This window comes from Echiichthys vipera (assembly GCF_963691815.1).
Source record: "Echiichthys vipera genome assembly, chromosome: 3".
Classification (NCBI taxonomy): domain Eukaryota; kingdom Metazoa; phylum Chordata; class Actinopteri; order Perciformes; family Trachinidae; genus Echiichthys; species Echiichthys vipera.
In genome coordinates, this window is record NC_139828.1 from 4,171,478 (window position 1) to 4,193,199 (window position 21,722).

At 45.8% G+C, this 21,722-nt stretch overlaps 2 protein-coding genes across 2 annotated transcripts; both read left to right on the plus strand.

The window, feature by feature from the left end:
- Positions 1 to 494: 494 nt before the first annotated feature.
- foxq1b (forkhead box Q1b) lies at positions 495 to 2,129 on the plus strand. The gene has a single exon (XM_083940341.1). It carries the CDS (start codon positions 684 to 686, stop codon positions 1,569 to 1,571), a length of 888 nt encoding a protein of 295 aa, XP_083796467.1. The 5' UTR covers positions 495 to 683; the 3' UTR covers positions 1,572 to 2,129.
- Positions 2,130 to 7,708: 5,579 nt separating this feature from the next.
- On the plus strand, positions 7,709 to 10,716 carry foxf2b (forkhead box F2b; the record flags this gene model as incomplete). Its single annotated transcript, XM_083911549.1, has 2 exons — positions 7,709 to 8,684; positions 10,544 to 10,716. The coding sequence occupies 2 exons, from the start codon at positions 7,709 to 7,711 to the stop codon at positions 10,714 to 10,716; spliced, it is 1,149 nt and encodes a 382-aa protein (XP_083767675.1).
- Between the last annotated feature and the right edge of the window lie 11,006 nt (positions 10,717 to 21,722).

Sequence of the window (21,722 nt, forward strand, 5' to 3'; positions counted from 1 at the left end):
ACACTCCCCGAAGGCTTTGATACTGTGCGCAAAAATGTGCAACCTAAAGTCTAATTGACGCTATCAGATGTTCTGTTTTTCAGGAGAAAAACAAATATATAAATTGAATTTGAATTAAAATTGAATGCATTTTCACTGAACCCGGAATTCACATAAGAAAGGGGGAAGTAATACAAGTTTTTGATGAATACAAATTGAATTTAAAAGGTAGAAAGTGCTTTGTTTGGGGGAAAAAGTGATAGACGGATAGATGGATGGATCGATCTCATCTCAAACTCATTATATATCATACCTGCCCTCCCTCTCTGGCCTCTCTCCCTCGCACCCCCCCCCCCCCCCCCTCCCTGGCGTGGCACGGTAGCGTCCAATTGTAAACATACACTAAATCACTCAATCGCTTCAATGGATTGGGCTGGAAACCCCGCCTCTGGGCCGTCCCTCGCCGAGGCATTATATTATAGCAAGACAAGCGTGTCTCCGGAGACAGATCAGTACTCTGCTGCTCCAGACTGAGGCTCAGACTGCCTCCAGCGCATCAGACGAGCCTCTACAACACACAAACACACACGCAGAGACGTTCGTGCTGTCAGGACTGCTACACCTGCTCCGCTGCTCAGCTGAGACGCGTCTGCGCCGGGAGGAAACACTTGTGGGAGAAGATCATCCTCGTTTTTGGGGAGAAAATGAAACTTGAAGTTTTCTCTGCGCACCACTTCGCACAGAAGCCGCTGGAGTTGTGCATGGACGCGGAGGGGGGGATCCCGTCTCCTCTATCCGGGGACGAGCTGGGGTCGGACGGGGACTGCGTGGCCAACAGCCCGGCACCTGTCGCTCAGAGCGGCGACGGCAGCAAGGGGAAGCCCTACACCCGCAGACCCAAACCCCCTTACTCCTACATCGCCCTCATCGCCATGGCCATCCGGGAGTCCAGCAGCGGCCGCCTCACTCTGGCAGAGATCAACGACTACCTGATGAAGAAGTTCCCGTTTTTCCGCGGCAGCTACACCGGCTGGAGGAACTCCGTGCGCCACAACCTGTCACTCAACGACTGCTTCCTCAAAGTGCTGCGTGACCCGTCCAGGCCCTGGGGAAAGGACAACTACTGGATGCTAAACCCGCACAGCGAGTACACCTTCGCCGACGGGGTGTTCCGCCGCAGGAGGAAGCGCATCGCCAAGAGGTCTGCGAAGGACCGGGAGAGCCCGGACATCCTGAGCGAGGACACCCGCCTCCCCGCCCCGGAGGAGAGGGCGGGGGCCAAGTTCTCCAGCTCCTTCGCCATCGACAGCATCCTCAGCACACCCTTCATACGCAGGGAGGACAGCCACGTTGACGCGGAGACTCACGCCCCCCGGCTCTACTGGCCCCCAGGGGCCCACATAGTGCCTTACGCTCTGAGCTTCCCGGCACAGCACACGTACCTGTCAGAGGGGGGGTACAGCAGCACAGAGCCCAGCAGGGATGCACTCACATACCTCCAGCACACAGCACCGGGCACGGCCGCGCCTGAGGCCGCGCTCAAGATGCCCAACAAGGCGCGGGGGTTCCATATAGACTCCCTGCTCTCATGAAGCCCCGGGACTGCTGTCAGACTTGTATGTTTAAACTCATGATGTGCACTTTTCAGGGCGCTCTTTTCTTCAGTGCTTATATCTGTTCGGGACTCTGTCTGTACTGTGCGTCATTCTGCAGTGAAACAAAAAACAAACAGTACGTGTTAATAATAGATTTAACTGTGTGGTGACTCAGCACGGAGCTGCTGTCATCGCAGGACATTCCACTGCGTGTGCGTGTGTGTGTGTGTATGTGTGTGGGCGCATGTGTGTGTGTGTTAGAGATGGTTAGAGAGTGTGTGTGTCTTCGTGTACCCATGGTTCATTGGTCATTTCCACTGTACGCCGGCAAGAAAGCGCCTTGTCAAAAGAAAACAACTATTCGTCTATTTATATTTTCATGTTTTGTATGACCTGCTGTATAAAATATTGTTGTATATATTAAGAAAAAAAAATACTGACTGAGCTGCGATGATGAGAAAGACGTGGCTGCACTAGAAACGCACGGAAAGGCCCGATGTTTTCCTGAGATTGATTCATGCATGCTGGTATTTTTATGAATAAAAACGTGAAGCAAATGGGACCCTGATGTTCAATGAGTTCTTCATTACAGACATAAAAGACACAGTGTGTGTGTGTGTGTGTGTGTGTGTGTGTGTGTGTGTGTGTGTGTGTGTGTGTGTGTGTGTGTGTGTGTGTGTGTGTGTGTGTATGTGTGTGTGTGTGCGTGTGTGTGATCAGGAGCAGGTGTACGGAGCAGCGGGGGCGGGAGGGAACGGGCCCTTACACCTGTTCAACAGGAGAGAGCTCTGCGCGAGGCAAACAGGAGAGTTGTTGGTCAATAATGTGTTGAAAATTAAACTCTAAATCATAATCATCGAAATCATAATAACACCATTACATTCAGAGTCCTCTCACACTGATTTCTATATAAATATTGGCCGGTTGCAGCTTATTGACATAGAAAGTCTATTGAGATATCAGAATTATGGTAAACAGTAAATAAATGTGCATATTAAACCTAAAAACACTGCTGTTGTAATTATTGTTGTGGTATTTGGTGTCGTGCGCATACATATCCAGCCCACGTGGACGCGTGAGACCCCAAAATACCGTTGAGATGAAACATTTTTATGACAATAACATAATAATATTTAAATCAAAACACTCAGTCTCCTGCTCTGCACATTAAATCTGCCACAAAAAGGTTTACTTCCTAAAATAAACACCAACTTTTTTTATATTTCATTTGCATAAATATATATATATCGAGGAGAACTCGTTATAAATGAAGCACGTTTTATTTAAATTACTATGATTATTGTTGTTATTATTATATTTTGATACATTTTTACACGAGCAGTGCATTGATATTAATATTTGCACTGTTTCTCAAATTAAAACGCATAGTTTATTAAAAAATATGAACATTATTTGGTGCATTTGATCGGTTCTCAGTGCAGATCAGTGTTTTCCTAAACTGACGATAAACAAGAGACAGAGCAAAGATAAAGAAGCGGGTCTGCAGGGCTCCATCACATGTAAACACACACACACACACACACACACACACACACACACACACACACACACACACACACACACACACACACACACACACACACACACACACACACACACACACACACACACACACACACACACACACAATATTATCTTCAACAATATGCTCACACAGTCCCGCCGGCTGTTCACGGCGGAGTGTCCGGAGGAGGTTGCAGTTGCTCTCCGCGGTCCTGAAACAGACCCCCAGACCCCTAAACCCCAGACCCCCATACCCCCAAACCCCAGAAACCCAGAGCCCAGAGCCCAGACCCCCAGACCCCCAGACCCCCAGACCCCAGAAACCCAGACCCCAGCCCCCAGCCCCCAGACCCCCAGACCCCCAGACCCCCAGACCCATCGACCAAGCATTGTTGATGCAAAGTCTCGAAGTTCTAAATTAATAAGAACAAAATTCTAAATGCAACATGTAAAAAACACTTTATGACCCCGGCACCGTTTTCCTAACGTTAAGCTGGCATCACTCTAATATTCTCAATGTCCTCAGAGAATTCTGTAAAACATTTCTGTATAACATCGAATAAAGACTTAGTCCTCAATAGAGAGTTGTCCTCCAAAACTATGCCTGCTAAATAACACGCTCACTTTGGCATCTATGCAGTCATGAATCCAGATGAATATACTGCAAAGATGAGAAGTGATTTTCAAATGTGTAACCTGTGAGGACCAGTCCCAGCCTGGTCCTGGGCCTGGTCCTGGTCCTGGTCCTGGTCCAGTCCCAGCCTGGTCCTGGTCCTGGTCCTGGTCCAGTCCCAGCCTGGTCCTGGTCCAGTCCCAGCCTGGTCAGATGCGTACATGAACTGATGAAGCCTCTTGGATGAGAGGTGAAACGTCTTCCTGACAAAGAACCAAGTCCAGCTGCTTTTGACTTGAATTGCTTTCCTGTTCTCCAACAGACTGATGCCACTCAGTGACTAAATGGGTTTGTTTGTTTGTTTGTTTGTTTGTTTTGCAGTTTAATATATATGATTTTAAGTAACATATCCTCCGTTCTTATAATATAATACATTAGAAAATATTTGAGCCTCATACTGGAGTTTTGGACTCTTCTCGCAGGTGGATGCGTCAAAACGAATCAACACTAAATATTATATAAAACCTTTATGTTTGTCACTGCATGTATCTTTCTATCTACCGTGTTAGATTATGTTTTAATAACACCTTTACAGTGACTACACACTGGTCAGGTCTGTACTCTACATCTCACGTGCCCCTCCTGATGGTTATACGCGTTCATGTTGAGGCTGTGCAGCAGACGCTGAGGCGCGTGGTGTGCTGCGCACTGAGCGGTCTGACAGGTGACAGGTGAGGCCTGCTCCTGTTTCCAGGGACAATGCTGCAACCTGCAGGTGAAACGCCAGAACAGCACACCTGTCATGTCTGTGTGTGGGGCTGTGGCGTGGCTGCAGTCCTCAGTACCCCCCTACATTTGTTAACATCCTCGCTGTCATGACGCGCATCCTTCACATGTGTAAACAGCCTCTCTCTGCATTCGGTGCCTGTCTCGACCCGGTCCACCACATCACCCCGCTGCCCGAGCAGGAACTCGGGCCTGGCAGCCTGGAGGAATAAAGGCCCACTGTGTTATGAAATCAAACTTTAAGGCAGGCACAATGTTAGGAAGTCCAAACAGTCTGTCACTCCGGCAAACTGAACCGCGCCTGACCTCCCAGAGTCCCGGAGAGGCCGCTCTGAAGCTGCCGGCACCGCCACAGGAAACACAGGCGGAGCGGCCATCAGGAGAACAGCCAAGGGGATATAAGGCTGCGTTACCACGAAACAAGGAGCTGAACTCAGTGTTTGTCATGGTTTTATATAAGGAATTGTGTTTTATTAAAGGCACATTTAATATATAAAAACAATAAAACATGGGGCATTTAGGACAGCCCTAATTATTATTATTATTATTATTATTATTATTATTATTATTAGCAGTAGTAGTAGTAGCAGTAGTAGTAGTAGCAGTAGTATTGTTATTATTATTATTATTATTATTATTATTATTATTAGCAGTAGTCGTAGTAGCAGTAGTAGTAGTAGTAGTAGTAGTATTGTTATTATTATTATTATTATTGTTATTATTATTATTATTTATAAAGATGTTTTATTTGGGGCATGTATTATAAACGTGTTTCTGAATATTTGTTGATTGTTATTTAATTATAAATAAAAGTCCCTCGTGGTTTTATTAATTTAAATATGTATAATAATGATTTTTAATTCAAACTGTCCTGAAGTAGGTCACCTGGGGTCAGACAGCCCCGTAAACACTCCCTCATATCATATCCACCTAATATTTCACGGAGGATGAAGAACAGATTTCAGCCTAAACATGAAAACAAACAGAAGGCCTCATTGTGTCGGCACCGGGCTCATGTGGGCCTCCGGCCGTGACTGGACTCCAAAGGCGAGCTCCTCTATCCAAAACACCTCTGAGTCGCGTTCGCGGCGGCCGCAGATCACTTGATACTTCCAAAAAAGGCTAAATTAGGAGCTCATATAATCTCGGTGCGTAAAGAGAAAGCCGGAGCTCCGGCGTCTTCAAAGCGCTCCCAGAACAAAGATCCCCCTCTGCAGCCGAGGCATCCTGATCTCGGCGGGGGTCCGAAGTTTTGATGTCGCAGGAAATTTGTGGGGCCGTTTAAGCTCCGAGCCGCGCTGCGTGTCACGGTGGAAAAATGATTTTATCCGCACATCCTTTGTTGTGCGGAGTGCAAAGGTTACCGCTGTTGGTTATTGTTTGGAGATGTTCCAGACTATCTAAACTTTAAAAGGTTGTGTCGGCAAACACGTGCGCACAAATAGATTCGAGTGTGTGAGAGAAAATGCGAAAATATGGATTTTTATTTTCTCTTTCTGCAAAGTTTCCGCCGATAGTGTTGCGGTGTGTTTGATGTCCCGCAAACATCATCGTCGTCATCGCGGGCCTGTGGGAAAGACAGGACGCAATCAAATGGATCTGAAAGAGCCCTGAAATATTATCCACGCGTGAGTGAAAATGAAAAGGCAGAATAAAAAGACATCGTGACGCACATGCGAGCTCTGGGTTTAGCGACAGCCACAAAATGTGTTTCCCTCTTTTCTTCAATGATCTCGGTCGCAGCACGGATGTTGATATTACCTTTATGGGATATAGAACTCCATCATGTTGGACAAATCTGTGTGTGATGTCTCCATAGGGGAGGAAACTGTCGACGCCCGCTCGCCTAATTTCGCTTTTCTCTCTCTAATGAACGCGGGGGCCCAGGGGACCGGCTCTGGCCCGGGGCGGTAAGCTGACACTGGCGCGCTGTGTGTGGTATCCAGGGCCGGGCTTGATGGAAAAAGCCTGCTTCCACTCATGTCAAAGTCATTTACTCAGTGCAACCCCCCGCTTACACACGCACGGTAAAGACCACCACCTCTCCATCTCTCACACTCCTCGCCCCAGCCCGGCACCGCGACAGTTTGTTTTTGTTATCCTCTGGACCGGTTTGGGAGGAAATTATGAGCAAAATAATACAAATAATACAAGATGGTGCGTTTTTTTTTTATTGCTTCACAGCGATGCGTTTGTGTATTATCTGCCACAGATAGCATCTGTAGCCCCAAGTGAATGATTTGGCTCATCCTGGTGCCAATTGCGAGCTGGACATTTTTTTGGTGCACATATTGTGGTGGTTTATTCGTGTCAGGAAAATGTATGATCTGTGGCACATCGGGCTGAAATCACAGCTTCATACGTGCAGGACCAGAGGGGGGGAAAGGCTCGTTTTTTAACTTGTGCGTCTGGCGTGTGGCGCTGTTGATTGGGATGTCTGGGGGAGGTTTGATAGATGGCTTAATTGCGTGTAGTCCGAATTTGGAGAGAGGGGGGTGGGAGGGTAAGAGAGAAGACGAGGAGAGGAGAGAATGAGGGGCTTTAACGCTGTTGAGAACGGTAAGTGGACTTGGGCCAGATTTGGCAAGAGGGTGGGGTAAGAGGGGGGGGGGCTCTATTCGTCACTGATTTCAGGGAGATTTGCAGGCGCAGAGTGCGGATGAGGAGAAGCGGTGGGGGTGGGAGTGGTGGGGGCTCTCGCAGAGGGAAGAAAGATTTATGAAATGATAGGTGGTCGAGCTTTGTTTGGCTGGACTGTTGCGCGCAATAAGTCGAGGGGTTTTCGTGTTTCCTCCACTTGAGGGATTATTAAGGCGGTTGATGACCACCCGGCGCGCCAAGCTGCACCACTTAGCGCCGCTGTGACACCCAGTAGAGCCCCCTGTGTCGAGCTGAAGCCCTGGACACTCAGTCTCCAGTGGATAACAGCTCCCCCCACTCTCTCTTCCTCTTCCTCTCTCTGTCAGTGCGTACTCGCCGTGCGTTCTGCATGCGTCAAGAGAGCACCGTGCGTAACGGGAGAGTCGTGCGTAACTGGAGACAGATTTCACTCCATTTTGCGCTGGGATTGTGAGGACCACTGGCGGCGTAACGCTCACATGCAAGGACACTGACCGCTGGATCCCCATTTATTTCTCTTTTGAAACATCTCGCGGCTCGTCTCTTCTCCCTCCCTCTCTTCACTCTACGCCAGTCGTACGTCAGAGCTGACATGACGACCGAGACCCCTCAGCAGCAGCTGGACCCTCCGCCTCCTCTGAGATCCAGCCCGGTGTCTGGCGCCCTGCACCCCGCCATGCTGAGCCCACAAGCCGCCACGGAAAGTTCGCCCACCGCCATTAAAGGCAAAAAGACGAGCTCCGGTTTACGGCGACCGGAAAAGCCGCCGTACTCCTACATCGCTCTCATCGTTATGGCAATACAGAGCTCCCCCACCAAACGACTGACACTCAGTGAGATCTACCAGTTCCTCCAGGCTCGCTTCCCGTTCTTCAGGGGCTCATATCAGGGCTGGAAGAACTCGGTCCGGCATAATCTTTCGCTGAACGAGTGCTTCATCAAGCTGCCCAAAGGGCTGGGCCGGCCGGGGAAAGGCCACTACTGGACCATCGACCCGGGCAGTGAGTTCATGTTCGAGGAAGGCTCGTTTCGTCGCAGACCCAGAGGCTTCAGAAGGAAATGTCAAGCTCTGAAGCCCATGTATCGGATGATGAACGGCATAGGCTTCGGCACTTCCATTCTCCCGCAGAGTTTTGACTTCCAAGCTCCATCCGCCTCTCTCGCCTGTCACAGCAACAGCTACAACTTGGACATGATGAGCAATTCAATGGCCGGGGGGTATGACGGGCTGAGCGGCGGCCACCACGTACCCCACATGTCCCCGAGCCCCGGTTCCACTTACATGGCGAGCTGTCCTGTGCCGTCTAACGGGGAGTACGGGCCGGACAGCAGCAGCAGCCCCGTACCGTCCTCTCCAGCCATGGCCAGCGCGCTGGACGGCCACTCTCCGTACGCCAGTACATCCGCACACTGGGCGTCCTCCGGCGGGTCCCCCTACATCAAACAGCAGCCTCTAACCTCCAGCAGCCCCGCGTCCTCTGGTTTACACTCCGGCATGTCGCCTTACTCCCTGGAGCAGAGCTATCTTCACCAGAACGGCAGGGACAGCCACAGCAGCGACCTATCAGGTACGAACTCATTCCTCTTCTGGGTTCTTCATCTTAGCTCATGGCTCCCACAGGGGGCCTTCAACCCCGTCTCATATATTTGGGGGTTATCAAAATAATTAATAAATAAAAACACATGATAATAATCCTCACAGCATGTCCAAATCACCTGAAGGACGCTGTAATATGCGACACTGTGTCTTTGCAGCAGAGGCCTGTGACGCATTCTAAATATTATTATTACAATTATTAAAATATGTATTTTTATAAATAGAACTAATGTTTAAAATCAGGATTGTCACGTTTACTTTGAAGGGCAAATTATACCAAAGCGGAGTCATCCAAGGCGAGTAATACAAATAAAGATATCATTTTATTTATCAGCTTTAATTATATGATATATCATTTAATATATAGTTTAATTGTATTTCCCCAGATTATGTGTTTGACACAATTATTTAACAATTGTCTAACTCGTTTTTATTGAATAATACAACCCACATAGGCCACACACTGGTCTAAACCTGGTTCTGTCAAATTATATTAGTTTTTAAAATGATTTGAGGGCCAATAAATCAATAATGTTCGGGTTCTAAGAGCTGCTAATGCGCAATAAATGTCTCTTTAATCCACGGTGAGCGTGGTTTTCTGAGTCCCATCTGTACAAGAGCTCACGGGATATTTTCACTCATAAACAGATTAAGAAAAACATGGATTTTGTGCTCGCGTTCTTAATTCACCTCCCCGGTTTACGCTCATTTGCTCTAACAAAACACACCGAGGCTTTACTAAAGTCTGGGGATTTCACCGAGGCGAGGAACCCACGCTGGAGCCCGAAAGGGTCCCAGAGGTTAACCAAACAAAGGCTGTGCAGGTCGGACCACACCGGCGGAGGCTTTCAGCTCACCACCGAGTATCCACGAGAGACGGAAGGCCTTGTTAAACTTTTACGCAGCGTCTTAATTGAGCCTGTACGGAGGATAGAGGTGTGTGTGTGTGTGTGTGTGTGTGTGTGTGTGTGTGTGTGTGTGTGTGTGTGTGTGTGTGTGTGTGTGTGTGTGTGTGTGTGTGTGTGTGTCTGTGTGTGTGTCTGTGTGTGTGTGTGTGTGTGTGTGTGTGTGTGTGTAAACGGACGCGGGGCAGCGAGCCGCGGGCCGGAGGATAAAGCCCGCTGTCTTCCCCTGAAAAACAGTCACATCTGGAGTCCTTATGACCTTGACGAAGCCTCCCCGTTTATTTTTCTCTTGCTGGAAATAGAGGCTCACTCAGACACAAGATGACGGTCACTGAGTCCCGTTTAAATATTCTCTCTGGACCCGGGGAATATCCAGGGAATATGGAAAATAGTCATACAGATCACAGTTATTGGATATAAATCAAAATAAAAGCATTCAGTTTATTTTTTTAAATGTCTCAAAGGGAAGATGAGGTGCCCTTAAAATGCTAATTATAGGAAAGGATTGCAAGTGTGCAGAAGGTTAAATACAAATATTAGTATTAAATAATTCAGTTCTGCTCGTATGTGAAGAAATAACACAACTGTAAATGAAATATATAAATATAATGATGTGTTTTACATGAACAATAATTGTTTCTGCAAATCAAGGCCTTCTCCGTCCACGGTATTCACCTTTAAAGGTATATGAGAGTGTGAAAATACACGTTTTTTCTCCTTTATGAAACATTTATATTTATTTTCGAAGGTTTTTGACATAAAATATTAATTTACGGTGAAAACAAACGATATTTACCATTTACAGCCCGTTTTTTGTGCAGAATAATCGAATTCACACGCTCTGAATTAAAACTGATCATAAAGAATAACGAATATAAACGTGTTCACCGTGTTTATTCACCTGTCTGTCACGTGTCCCCTGCAGTGGGGATCCCACGCTATCAGAGCCACTCCTCGGTGTGCGACAGGAAAGACTTCGTGTTGAACTTTAACGGCATCTCCTCCTTCCACCCCTCGGCCGGCGGCTCCTACTACCACCACCACCACCACCACCACCCCCAGAGCGTGTGTCAGGACATCAAACCCTGCGTGATGTGAGCCCTGCTGCCACCGTGGACTTCACACCGGAGAGGCAACAACGGCCAAAACAAGAGGACATTTTTTTTATTCCATATTAATTTTTGTTTTTGGAGGATGCGTCGTGGCGCGCGCTCCCACGCGCCTGCCTCTGAGCGGCTCTTCTGGGTCGGACCTGAGAAAACTATGCATTGAAGGAAATGAATGAAGAAACCTCCAGGTGCCTTAAAACGAAACCACTCTGCCAATACGAACCCCCGACAAGCGCTTTTCTTCTTCCAAAGAAGCTTCAGAGACCTTTAATGCGTTTGCTCTTGTAACACGTGCAAACTAATTATATTCCATGTATTCCTATTAGAGTAACCACACACACACACACACACACACACACACACACACACACGACGCTTTAGGCTATAACATGAACTGCAACCAACTTTGCACTTATTGTATAACCCTCTGCCAACGTTTTTGTCCTGTACAAGGTTTCAATAAAGCTGATCTATATTTTAGGCTACACTCCCCACAGACTGCTGTCTTTCCGTGCACGTCCACGCAGAGAAGCTGTTTACTTTGCATTAAAGGGAGGGGATGGGGATGGGGGTGTGTGGGGGTGTGTGTGTGTGGAGCTCCCATGCAGCAGAGACGCATCATCCCATTTTAAATGTTGCTTTCTGGCAGTTTACACGTTTCCAGTGATGGTCAGCAGTGGTGGAAAGAACATTTAGTCGATTTTAAATACTTCAGCTGAGTGTTTCAATGTTCCGCTGCACTCCTTTATTTGGCAGCTGGATCTGGAGTTTGCAGATTAAGAGTTAAGATGCAAAACCTGAGATCAGTTTGGAATATTTAAGCATGATTATAGTTTAAACTACTCAGAAGTTAAACATAAATCCTTTACTAAGAACTGCAATATTAAGATTGTTGCTAGATTATAATAAAATCCAAAAATCCTCCATGGGTACTTTTATTTTTGATACTTATTTTGCAGTTAAGTATCGAGTTATGGAGCATTTTTATATTGAATTTGTATTATTTTCACTTCTTCCATCACTGACGAGCAGGTTTTAAATTAGTATTGTTCTCTAAATACAACAAAGGCATGCATTCAATCTCATATGCAACATAAACTGTACCTACCACAAACAGGAATCTTTTCAGTTAAAGAAATATTTTACTCTTCTATTAATAATGCTAACTTTCACATTGATTTAAAGGTGGAATTTCTGTTATTTCAACAGTTTTCAGGGATTATAACGGGCCGCTGTAATGGTGGAGGAGGAATTCTGATGCTTTACTGAAGTAAACGTAGCTATAGAAACAAAAAGCTCCATAAAAGTCCCGCATTTAAATCTCACTTTGGTAAAAATGCAAACGTATTATCAGCAAACTGCACTTAAAGGATCAAAAGCACTCTTTACGCAACAGAATGGCTCCTGTGTTTACAGTTTAATTATCATCACAGATGTATAAAAAGAATATTAACGCTGTAAAGGTCACAGTGGGGATCATAAACATATATAATGGGGAAGTTTAATTTAAAACAAGGAATCATATGTTATCAACTGTTACATTCCCCCACTGTTGATAAATCAGGGGTGTTAGGAAACAGGATTACCACACGGATTAAAAGCTTGTGGGCTGCTGATATGAGGTGTGAGGCCAAACAGATAAACGTCCTTTAAAAGTGAGGTTACGGTGTAAAAGAGAGAGGCCCCTTCTTAGAGTATCTGGTCATTCTTTTTTGAATATTCCCACGTTTTGCATGTTTTACAGCCAGCAGCTGAAAGTCCTTCTGCATCCCGAGGCTGCTCCTTTCCATGTGGCCATCCAGGGTTGGCAGCATCTGAAGACGCCGTATAAACAAATGGAACAACAGGGCCCGCGCCTGTGGAAAGGCAACAACTCTGTATTTTTAGAGCGCGGTAAACAGATGAGACCGCCTCCTCACACAAACAGAGAGCAGTCTTGGGCGGCTGCTCCACTTTTTTTGTCTACATGGCTTTTGGTCATGACTCAAACGCAGCATCCATCATGGCGAACACACACATATAGGCAGATAGAGGCTTTGGCAGGTCCTTGTTAGGGCCACTTACATAATCACAGTGTCTTAAAATGCTCTGAGGAGTCACTGTTTGTGTCTCGAATGCATCGTCTGAGCAGATGTTATGGCTGGGATGTCTGATATCTGTTGCCTCAGTGTTTATTTGCCGTGTTAACGTGCACTCTACAGGGGACGGGGCTTTCTAAAGGTCTCCTCTCGTGCAGCTTTAAAGTAAGTTTGAATACAGGAAGTTAGAAATGCACCAGTTTTAAAAGGTATTAACCATGAAAATCACATGTTAAATTTAGTTTATAACGTCTTTCTTTCACATATGAACTGCCCAAAGAGCCACACGTGCAACACCGGTTCACATGCTTATTAACCCTCATGTGGTGCTGTGGTGTGACGCAGAGAATAAGGAAGGATCTGGCAGCAAATAAGACAGGGGATCAAACTTTATATACGTTTATATCTGCTTGTAAGTACGCCTCAGATCCAGAGTCAGTGTCGTGAATCAAAGAGCAGATGAAGGGTTTTATGACTGAACCCTGTCGGTGTCACTGAAGTGGCCCTCCTCTGGTGTTTTCAACACTTTGGGCTCCATACAAAGTCACGTGGGGCCGGTTCTAGAGAGGGAAAGAACAGCATCAACGGTCACATATTAAAAAAAAAAAGAAAAATATCTGTGACTAGGCAACAACGTCCTTTCTAATTCCCTCGGTGCAACCCTCCATTTGCTCCAACAGTCACACAAAGTGGCCCCGCAGCTGCTGGAGTTTCCATGACAAGACTTTAGAGGAGCACTGAAATCCCAATATGGTGGAGCACAGTGCCCTCTAGTGTCAGAGCCCACGGCACAGAGCTCCCTTCTGCAGCACGACGCTGCTGTGAGGGGTCCATGACGCAGACACACACACACACACACACACACACACACACACACACACACTGTGCTCTGTTCATGACTAAAAGCTACAAGCTCAACAGCCAGTGATCAACTACACCTGCTGGATCCTCAGTTTAATACATGTTATATTATATTTTGTTATATAAAAAGGTAAAAGTGTGTATTTCATAGGTTGGGCAGGACATAAGGGTCATAATGTCCCCTGCACTTTTTCCAAAGGCAGTGATGTTTTTAAAAAGGCGCCCGTGTGAATGTCTGCTTACGATAACGTTTTATAATGGATACATATTTTTATATTCATATAGCTTTGATGAGTGGAGCAGATATCGAGGCATGGAAGGTGCAGAAGACTAAACTAAGCAACAGGTAAAAAACGACACGTGGTGTGTGATGGTTTTTCCACCTGAGGTGAGACAATATAATATATTCCCTCCTCTCCTCTCAGGTGTCACACTCACAAATCCCTCCGTAAACTCCAGTTAGTCCAGAACTCAGCTGCCCGCATCATCACACTGACCCCAGCCATCCACCACATCACCCCCGTCCTACAACAGCTCCACTGGCCCCCAATCAAGTTCCGCATTGAATTCAAAATCCTCCTCTTAGCATTTAAGTCCTGCCCCTTTTCAACACAACACAAACATGTGATGACCTCCCCGGATTGCCCCGACCATCGCACAGTTATCACCAAATTAAGGTTATTAGGTTTTTTAAATCCGGCTGGGGCCCTTTTGTGTGGAGTGTGCATGTTGTCCCCGTGTCTGCGTGGGTTTTCTCCGGGTTCTCCGGTTTCCTCCCACAATCCAAAGACGTGCAGGTGTTCGGTTCATTGATGACTCTAAATCACCCGTAGGTGTGAATGGTTGTCTGTCTCTGTTTGTCTCTATGTGTCCTGTGATAGACTGGCGTCCTGTCCAGGGTGGACCCCTCCTCACGCCTGTTGTCAGCTGGGATCGGCTCCAGCCTCTTTTCAACAGCTTTTTGTTCAAGATGGTTCCCAGACTCCCTGTCATCTGAGCTTTTTAGAGTTCAAGTTCAAGTTCAACTGCTCCATCTGACGCCAAAGCATCTCACCGACATTGAGCGTCAAATCCAATCTTCTCACTGCAAATCTGCCTTTTCCAGGAACTGTGTTATGTGGAAAATATTCTCAATAAAATCTGGAAACATGGTGCATGAAAGGACCTCTGCAGATTTTTATCTGCAAAGTTATTAAACCTTCGTGACCGAAAGAACGAGGTCACGGGTACAAGCTGCGAAAATTTGTTTCCTCAGGAGGGGGTCTGGAATCTCCCTTAGAGAGAGGGGGAGAAGTTCAGCATCCGTGAGGAGAAAAGCCGCTGCTCCTTTGCGTTGAAAGGAGCCAGTTGAGGTGGTTCAGGATCATCTAGTAAGGATGAACCCTGGGCGCCTCCCTAGGGAGGTGTTCCAGGCACGTCCAGCTGGGAGGAGGCCTCGGGGAAGACCCAGGACCAGGTGGAGAGATTAGATCTCCACACTGGCCTGGGAACGCCTCAGGATCCCCCAGTTAGAGCTGGTTAATGTGGCCCGGGAAAGGGAAGTTTGGGGTCCCCTGCTAAAGCTGCTGCCCCCGAGACCTGACCCCGGATAAGAGGCTGAAGATGAGATGAGATGAGATGAGATGAAAGTTATTAAACCTCTTGATCTTCGACTGTCGTCCTGGCGTCCCGGATAGAAACCTCAAGCATCCTGGGGTCCTGAAACAGCTTCTCAGCAGGTCAGGTGGGCGGCGAGACAGATTCTTCTCGAGCCGCTCCATGTGGAATCAGAAAGGGATGGTTGCACTTGGAGTCTTGTTAGTGAAATCTCACCTCACAGGCTCAACTAAGGGGGTCGTGCACGGTTGGGTTATGAGATAATGGGCCCTCTGTCGACACAGGAACAACACACACAAACTGAGTCTACTGTTTTGTGTATTTTCTTGTGGTTTTGCATCCTTTTTAAATAACTTTACATTATTTTGTGGTGGTTTTGAACGTGTCTTTAGTCATTTTTACTCATATTGTGGTAGTTTTGCATCTATATTTAGTCTTTTTGCCGTGGTTTTGCATCGCTTTTTAGTCTTTTTGCATTTTTGTGTAGTTGTTTTGCATCTGACTTTAGTCCTTTTGCATGTCTGTGTGTTGGTTCTGGGTTATTCGTAGTCATCATGTGTGTGTTTTTGAAAGTTTTGTGTCTATTTTCAGTCATTTGGACCTTTTTGTGATGGTTTTACACTTTTTGTGATGGTTTCGCATCTGTTTTTATCCGTTTTGCATTCCTCAGTAATTTTGTGCTTTGTGGTTGTTGTGCATGGTGGTGCACTCATTTCGGTCCTTTTGCATTTCTCTGTGGTCATTTGGAGTTTGTCATCGTTTTGTTTAAATAAGGAGCTCTATGATTGCTTTGGGGTTTTTCCTCCCCAGCAACCTTTTGTGAGTCAAGGCTCCTTTCATTCAGTAATCCATCCATGGGGACAAGCTGTCTCCTTATCTGGTACAAACCTGGACTCACAATGAAGTAAACTGCCTTCTCTATATATGGATCTCATCTCATCTCACTAATCTTCAGCCACCTATCCGGGGTCAGGTTGCAGGTGCAGCAGCTTTAGCAGGGGACCCCAAACTTCCCTTTCCCGGGCCACATTAACCAGCTCTAACTGGGGGATCCTGAGGCGTTCCCAGGCCAGTGTGGAGATCTAATCTCTCCACCTGGTCCTGGGTCTTCCCCGAGGCCTCCTCCCAGCTGGACGTGCCTGGAACACCTCCCTAGGGAGGCGCCCAGGTGGTTCAGGATCATCTGGTAAGGATGAACCTTACCAGATGATCCTGAACCACCTCAACTGGCTCCTTTCAACGCAAAGGAGCAGCGGCTCTACTCCGAGTTCCTCACGGATGCTGAACTTCTCCCCCTCTCTCTAAGGGAGACTCCAGACCCCCTCCTGAGGAAACACATTTCAGACGCTTGGACCCGTGACCTCGTTCTTTGGGTCATGACCCAGCATTCATGAATTCATCAGTCAATCTTGAAATGCCTGCGGTACACTAGAGTCGGATATGTGCTACAGATCGACACCAACGTGAACAGAACCAAGCCCATGAAATGGTTTTGGCACCATTTTAGCATTTGAAACGATGCGTCTTCCTGGCATTGTTTGATTAAGGAACCAGACTTTTAGGTGTGAACGTGCCTTTACTGTCGAGAGTGTGAAGGGCAGAACTTTGCTGCAAGAGAGCATTTACGCTCCCCGAGCCAACGCTTAATCAATACAGTTTAAAATAAAGCTAACCTTATGAGAGACGAGGCGGCTTTACAGAAGAGAAAAGAAAGAAAAGAACAAAAGAGAAAAAGCACAGGAACATGGAGCCTGAAGAGGAGGGGGTGTTGTTACAGGTTACCCACCAGGGGGCAGAGTTTAGCTGCTTTATTGGACTAATACACGGCAGCAAAGCTTGGTGGTAACTAATATAAAATATGTGTAGGTGCAACATGAATAAAGCCACAGACTAACAACACTGATGTATGGGCAATTCAAGTTTTTTCATTATTTAATAACTTAAGGGTTTTTAAGACAATGCATCTTAAAAATCTGGTTCCACTTTTGGGAAATATGGAAAACTTGTGACACAAATAGTTGATTTAAGTCTGATCTCTTTACAGTCAGGCCTCTCAGTTCCCTGCACAGATAGTTCAATTGTTTAAGGACAAAGCAGGGAACTTAATCTCATCTCATCTCATCTTCAGCCTTTTATCCGGGGTCGGGTCTCGGGGGCAGCAGCTTCAGCAGGGGACCCCAAACTTCCCTTTCCCGGGCCACATTAACCAGCTCTAACTGGGGGATCCTGAGGCGTTCCCAGGTCAGTGTGGAGATATAATCTCTCCACCTGGTCCTGGGTCTTCCCCGAGGCCTCCTCCCAGCTGGACGTGCCTGGAATACCTCCCTAGGAAGGCGCCCAGGGGTCCTCCTGTATGATTCAGGCTGTTTTGTCTTCTGCTGAGTGGCCATTTTTCCGCTAGCTTATTGAACATAAATGGAGAAAAATCGCCCAAAATATTCATTCTGCTCAGTTTCGATGCTAACCTTCATTAAATTTGAAATGTTGTGCAAATAAAGATGGATGAGAGTGGCTGTGTGTCACCGTGACAGGAAGTGATGTCACTCCTCGGGACAGCTAAATCAGAAACAGCTCCATCTTAAAGAAACCTTTTCTTCCCATGGCCTTATTTGGGTTTTCAGAGAAGCTCTGTGTCGTCCGTCTCTTAAACTCTGAGTTTTGAGGTTAAAAAAAAAAAAAGAAAGAAGTGAAGAACTGCCACACTGTGAGGCGCTCTGTGGCCTTGAGAACAGCTTCACCCTCTTCAGAACCAGTCCCAGCCGGAGCCCCGGACACAGGATGAATGTTTTGCACACGGATGATTGGCAGCTATTTATTTGAAAACCAATTCCAACGCGCTCTTTGGACGCAGGACTCTGAGGTCCTGGGATATTTTGGAAATCTGTCTGCGTCTAATTAGGCCCTTAATATAAACACTGTCGCTGACACACTGAAGTGCCTGCAAAACAAGTTCATACTCAGGAGGGAGACTTCATGATAACGATCACACACTGATGTGAGGTCACCGGGAAGAATACTGTATATTAATGCGTTTAATACGTTTTTCTCTTTTTCTACAGTGGACTTTTCTTAAGGGATTGAAAATGAGCTCATAAAATCAGTTTCCTTCTGTTGCATGTGCGTAAATACGGCAGCAGAGGGCGCTATGGCACTATTTAATGTGTGTGTGTGTGTGTGTGTGTGTGTGTGCGTGTGTGTGTGTGTGTGTGTGTGTGTGTGTGTGTGTGTGTGTGTGTGTGTGTGATTTAATCACTTACAGGCTGGAGACACTGGTAGCAACCAAAGGCTTTCAGTGAGGAGGATGAGGATGATGAGGATGATGAGGATGATGAGGATGAGGAGGAGGATGAGGAGGAGGAGGATGATGAGGATGAGGATGACGACAAGAGGATGGCGATGAGGAGGATGAGGATGACGAGGATGAGGATGACGAGGAGGAGGATGACGAGGAGGAGGATGACGAGGACGAGGAGGAGGATGACGAGGATGAGGATGACGAGGAGGAGGATGACGAGGAGGAGGATGAGGATGACGAGGAGGAGGATGACGAGGATGAGGATGACGAGGAGGAGGATGAGGATGACGAGGAGGAGGATGAGGATGACGAGGAGGAGGATGAGGATGACGAGGAGGAGGATGAGGATGATGGTGATGTTGACGACGACGACGACGACGATGATGATGATGATGAAGCCTGGTGAAAAGAAAAAGGTTTTTTAAAAACAGTGGCACGTAACTAAATGCATGAACTTAAATACTTACAGGTACATTTACTGCATTCAGTTCAATTCAGTACTTCGTTCTTTCCATTTCTGCTATTCCTCTACATTACAGGGGCAGATATTGCACTCTTTGTGCTCTTTATTTAAAAACACAAGTTACTTTTCAGATCATATGAAATATAAAAAACAAATACATTCTGATATCTTATTACAGGTTAAGATGAGATTAAATTGCAGTATATGAAGTAGTTGGAATCAGCTCCGCCTTCACCTGCTGCAACTTTGAAGTGATGAACACAAGAATGCTTCAATAATCATGATCCACTGATATAATATGAATTATTCTGTGGACCGTTATCTTCCACTTAACCATTCTGATGTGTGTCCTACTTGTGCATCAGCATTTTATGCTTATTGTTCGTGGAGTTGCTGCATTTTGATTTGATTATATATTCATTTATTTTTATTTATATATTCATTAAATATGTTTTATTTATTCTCTCTGGAGATTTAATAAAGTCATCTCATCTGTTATGAGTATATTCAGTCCATAGGTGACTCGGCTGGGAACCGGAGGGTCGCTGGTTCGAGTCCCTGTGCTGACCATGAATGGAGCGTGGACTGGTGGCTGGAGAGTTGCCAGTTCATCTCCTGGGCACTGCCGAGGTGCTGTTGAGCAAGGCACCGAACCCCCAACTGCTATCTCCATAAATTGCATGTATATAGGTCCTGTTTGTGCATGTGCGTGTATTTCGGGCCTGTGTGTGTGTGTGTGTGTGTGTGTGTGTGTGTGTGTGTGTGTGTGTGTGTGTGTGTGTGACCTGAATAATAATAACAGAAAATAAAAATTTGAAAGTTTTGAACAAATTGAAAAAAGGAATTTCTTCTTCTTCTTCTTCTTCTTCTTCTTCTTCTTCTTCTTCTTCTTCTTCTTCTTCTTCTTCTTCTTCTTCTTCTTCTTCTTCTTCTTCTTCTTCTTCTTCTTCTTCTTCTTCTTCTTCTTCTTCTTCTTCTTCTTCTTCTTCTTCTTCTTCTTCTTCTTCTTCTTCTTCTTCTTCTTCTTCTTCTTCTTCTTCTTCTTCTTCTTCTTCTTCTTCTTCTTCTTCTTCTTCTTCTTCTTCTTCCACTCATCATGCACTTTTACAGAGTGGCCACTGGGGGGCAGGAGTGTGTCGCACATTAGAAGAAGAACGAACAAGTTTCAGGTTTCAAACTTGTCCAGAGAAAAAAGTCAAATCATTCAAAGTGTCCTAACCATTAAATCCTGGCAGACAAATACACTGTAACGATCCTTTCAAAGGAGCAAAGACGTTTGGATGCGTGGTGCTTTTTGTGTTTGGTCCAAGGTGATGTGATCTCAGGATGCGGCTGGTTTGCATTGGACTGTGCAGGGACAGATGGAGGGACACTGCTGCAGATAGGAGCAGCTCCATCCTGCTCCATCCTCTGTAACACCACCGCCACTAAGCTACAGAATAAATTCAGAGCTGTGTAAATATTATATCAGCGCAGCTACAGTCTCATGCACCCACCTGTGGGGCTGCTGCTGCTGCTGGTCCAGCTCCGTGCACACACACACACACACACACACACACACACACACACACACACACACACACACACACACACACACACACACACACACACACACACACACACACACACACACACACACACACACACACACACACACACGGCGACCCTCGGTGTGTCAGCAGCAGGGGTCACTAGTCAGCAGTCGTGGCCGGTGCAGAGGACTCACAGGCCGGACCCCACAGGTGACACAGTGCGCTGTCCCTCGCCGTGAGAGTCCTGACAACACGTGCAAATCACACAACAAAGAGCAGAATGATAACACACACACGTGAGAGATGAACTCTTCTCACAGATTATCACTCTTTCAGTTTTTAATTTTTCTCTCTTTTTTCAAACTGAAATAAGAAAATCTGCAGATCCTCTGAATCATTCAGGTCATTTCCAGGATAAGGAGAAGACAAAGAAGCTGACTTGCACCTTTTATTGCATTAGTGTCATTATATCTTTACTTAGTTCTTCTAACGTGAAGCTTCAAACCAATGAAATGCGTTATTTCCCTCAAATAATGCAGAAAGTCTGAACTCCTGCAGTGAAACTCTATGACGACTTCACAGCTTTAGTTTTGTCAATAAAGATATTTATGAGAAAGTTTCGTTTTGTATATTTTTTAATGGTAATATAAGAAAATTCAGGTGAAACATTTATGTAACCAGAGTTGTTCTGTTTTATTGTGTAGACTCTATTTCATCTGGTTTAGCTTTACAGCTCCAGCGCGAGATTATTTATTTAATATTTATATATAAAACTGATCCATCTGCATTTAAATTTATAGATTCAACAAAATGTTCCATAAATTGAAATCATTTAAATGATTTTATGAGAGAAATTCAAACATTTTCCTTTTCTGGAGCATTTTTAGAAACATTTAAAACAAAAAACAAAGGATATTCATGAAAACTCTGAATTAATAAAACATCTACTAAAGACAAATTTAATAAAACATCTACTAAAGACATATTAACACAAATTAACACAGAACTGGGTGGTGAAGCGGTAAACGTGCTCTTTACCTCTGATAAAAAGAAAATAAAAGAGATAAAGCAGAAAGAAATAGACATTTAAACTCTTATTTTATCCGGTTCTGTCCGTTTTCTAACACACAGATTATAGAATAATCTGGATTACCTCCCTCCTTCTAATCG

Bases quoted from the DNA above. Each gene is read 5' to 3' on its own strand.
- foxq1b (XM_083940341.1), top strand. From the start codon at position 684: ATGAAACTTGAAGTTTTCTCTGCGCACCACTTCGCACAGAAGCCGCTG.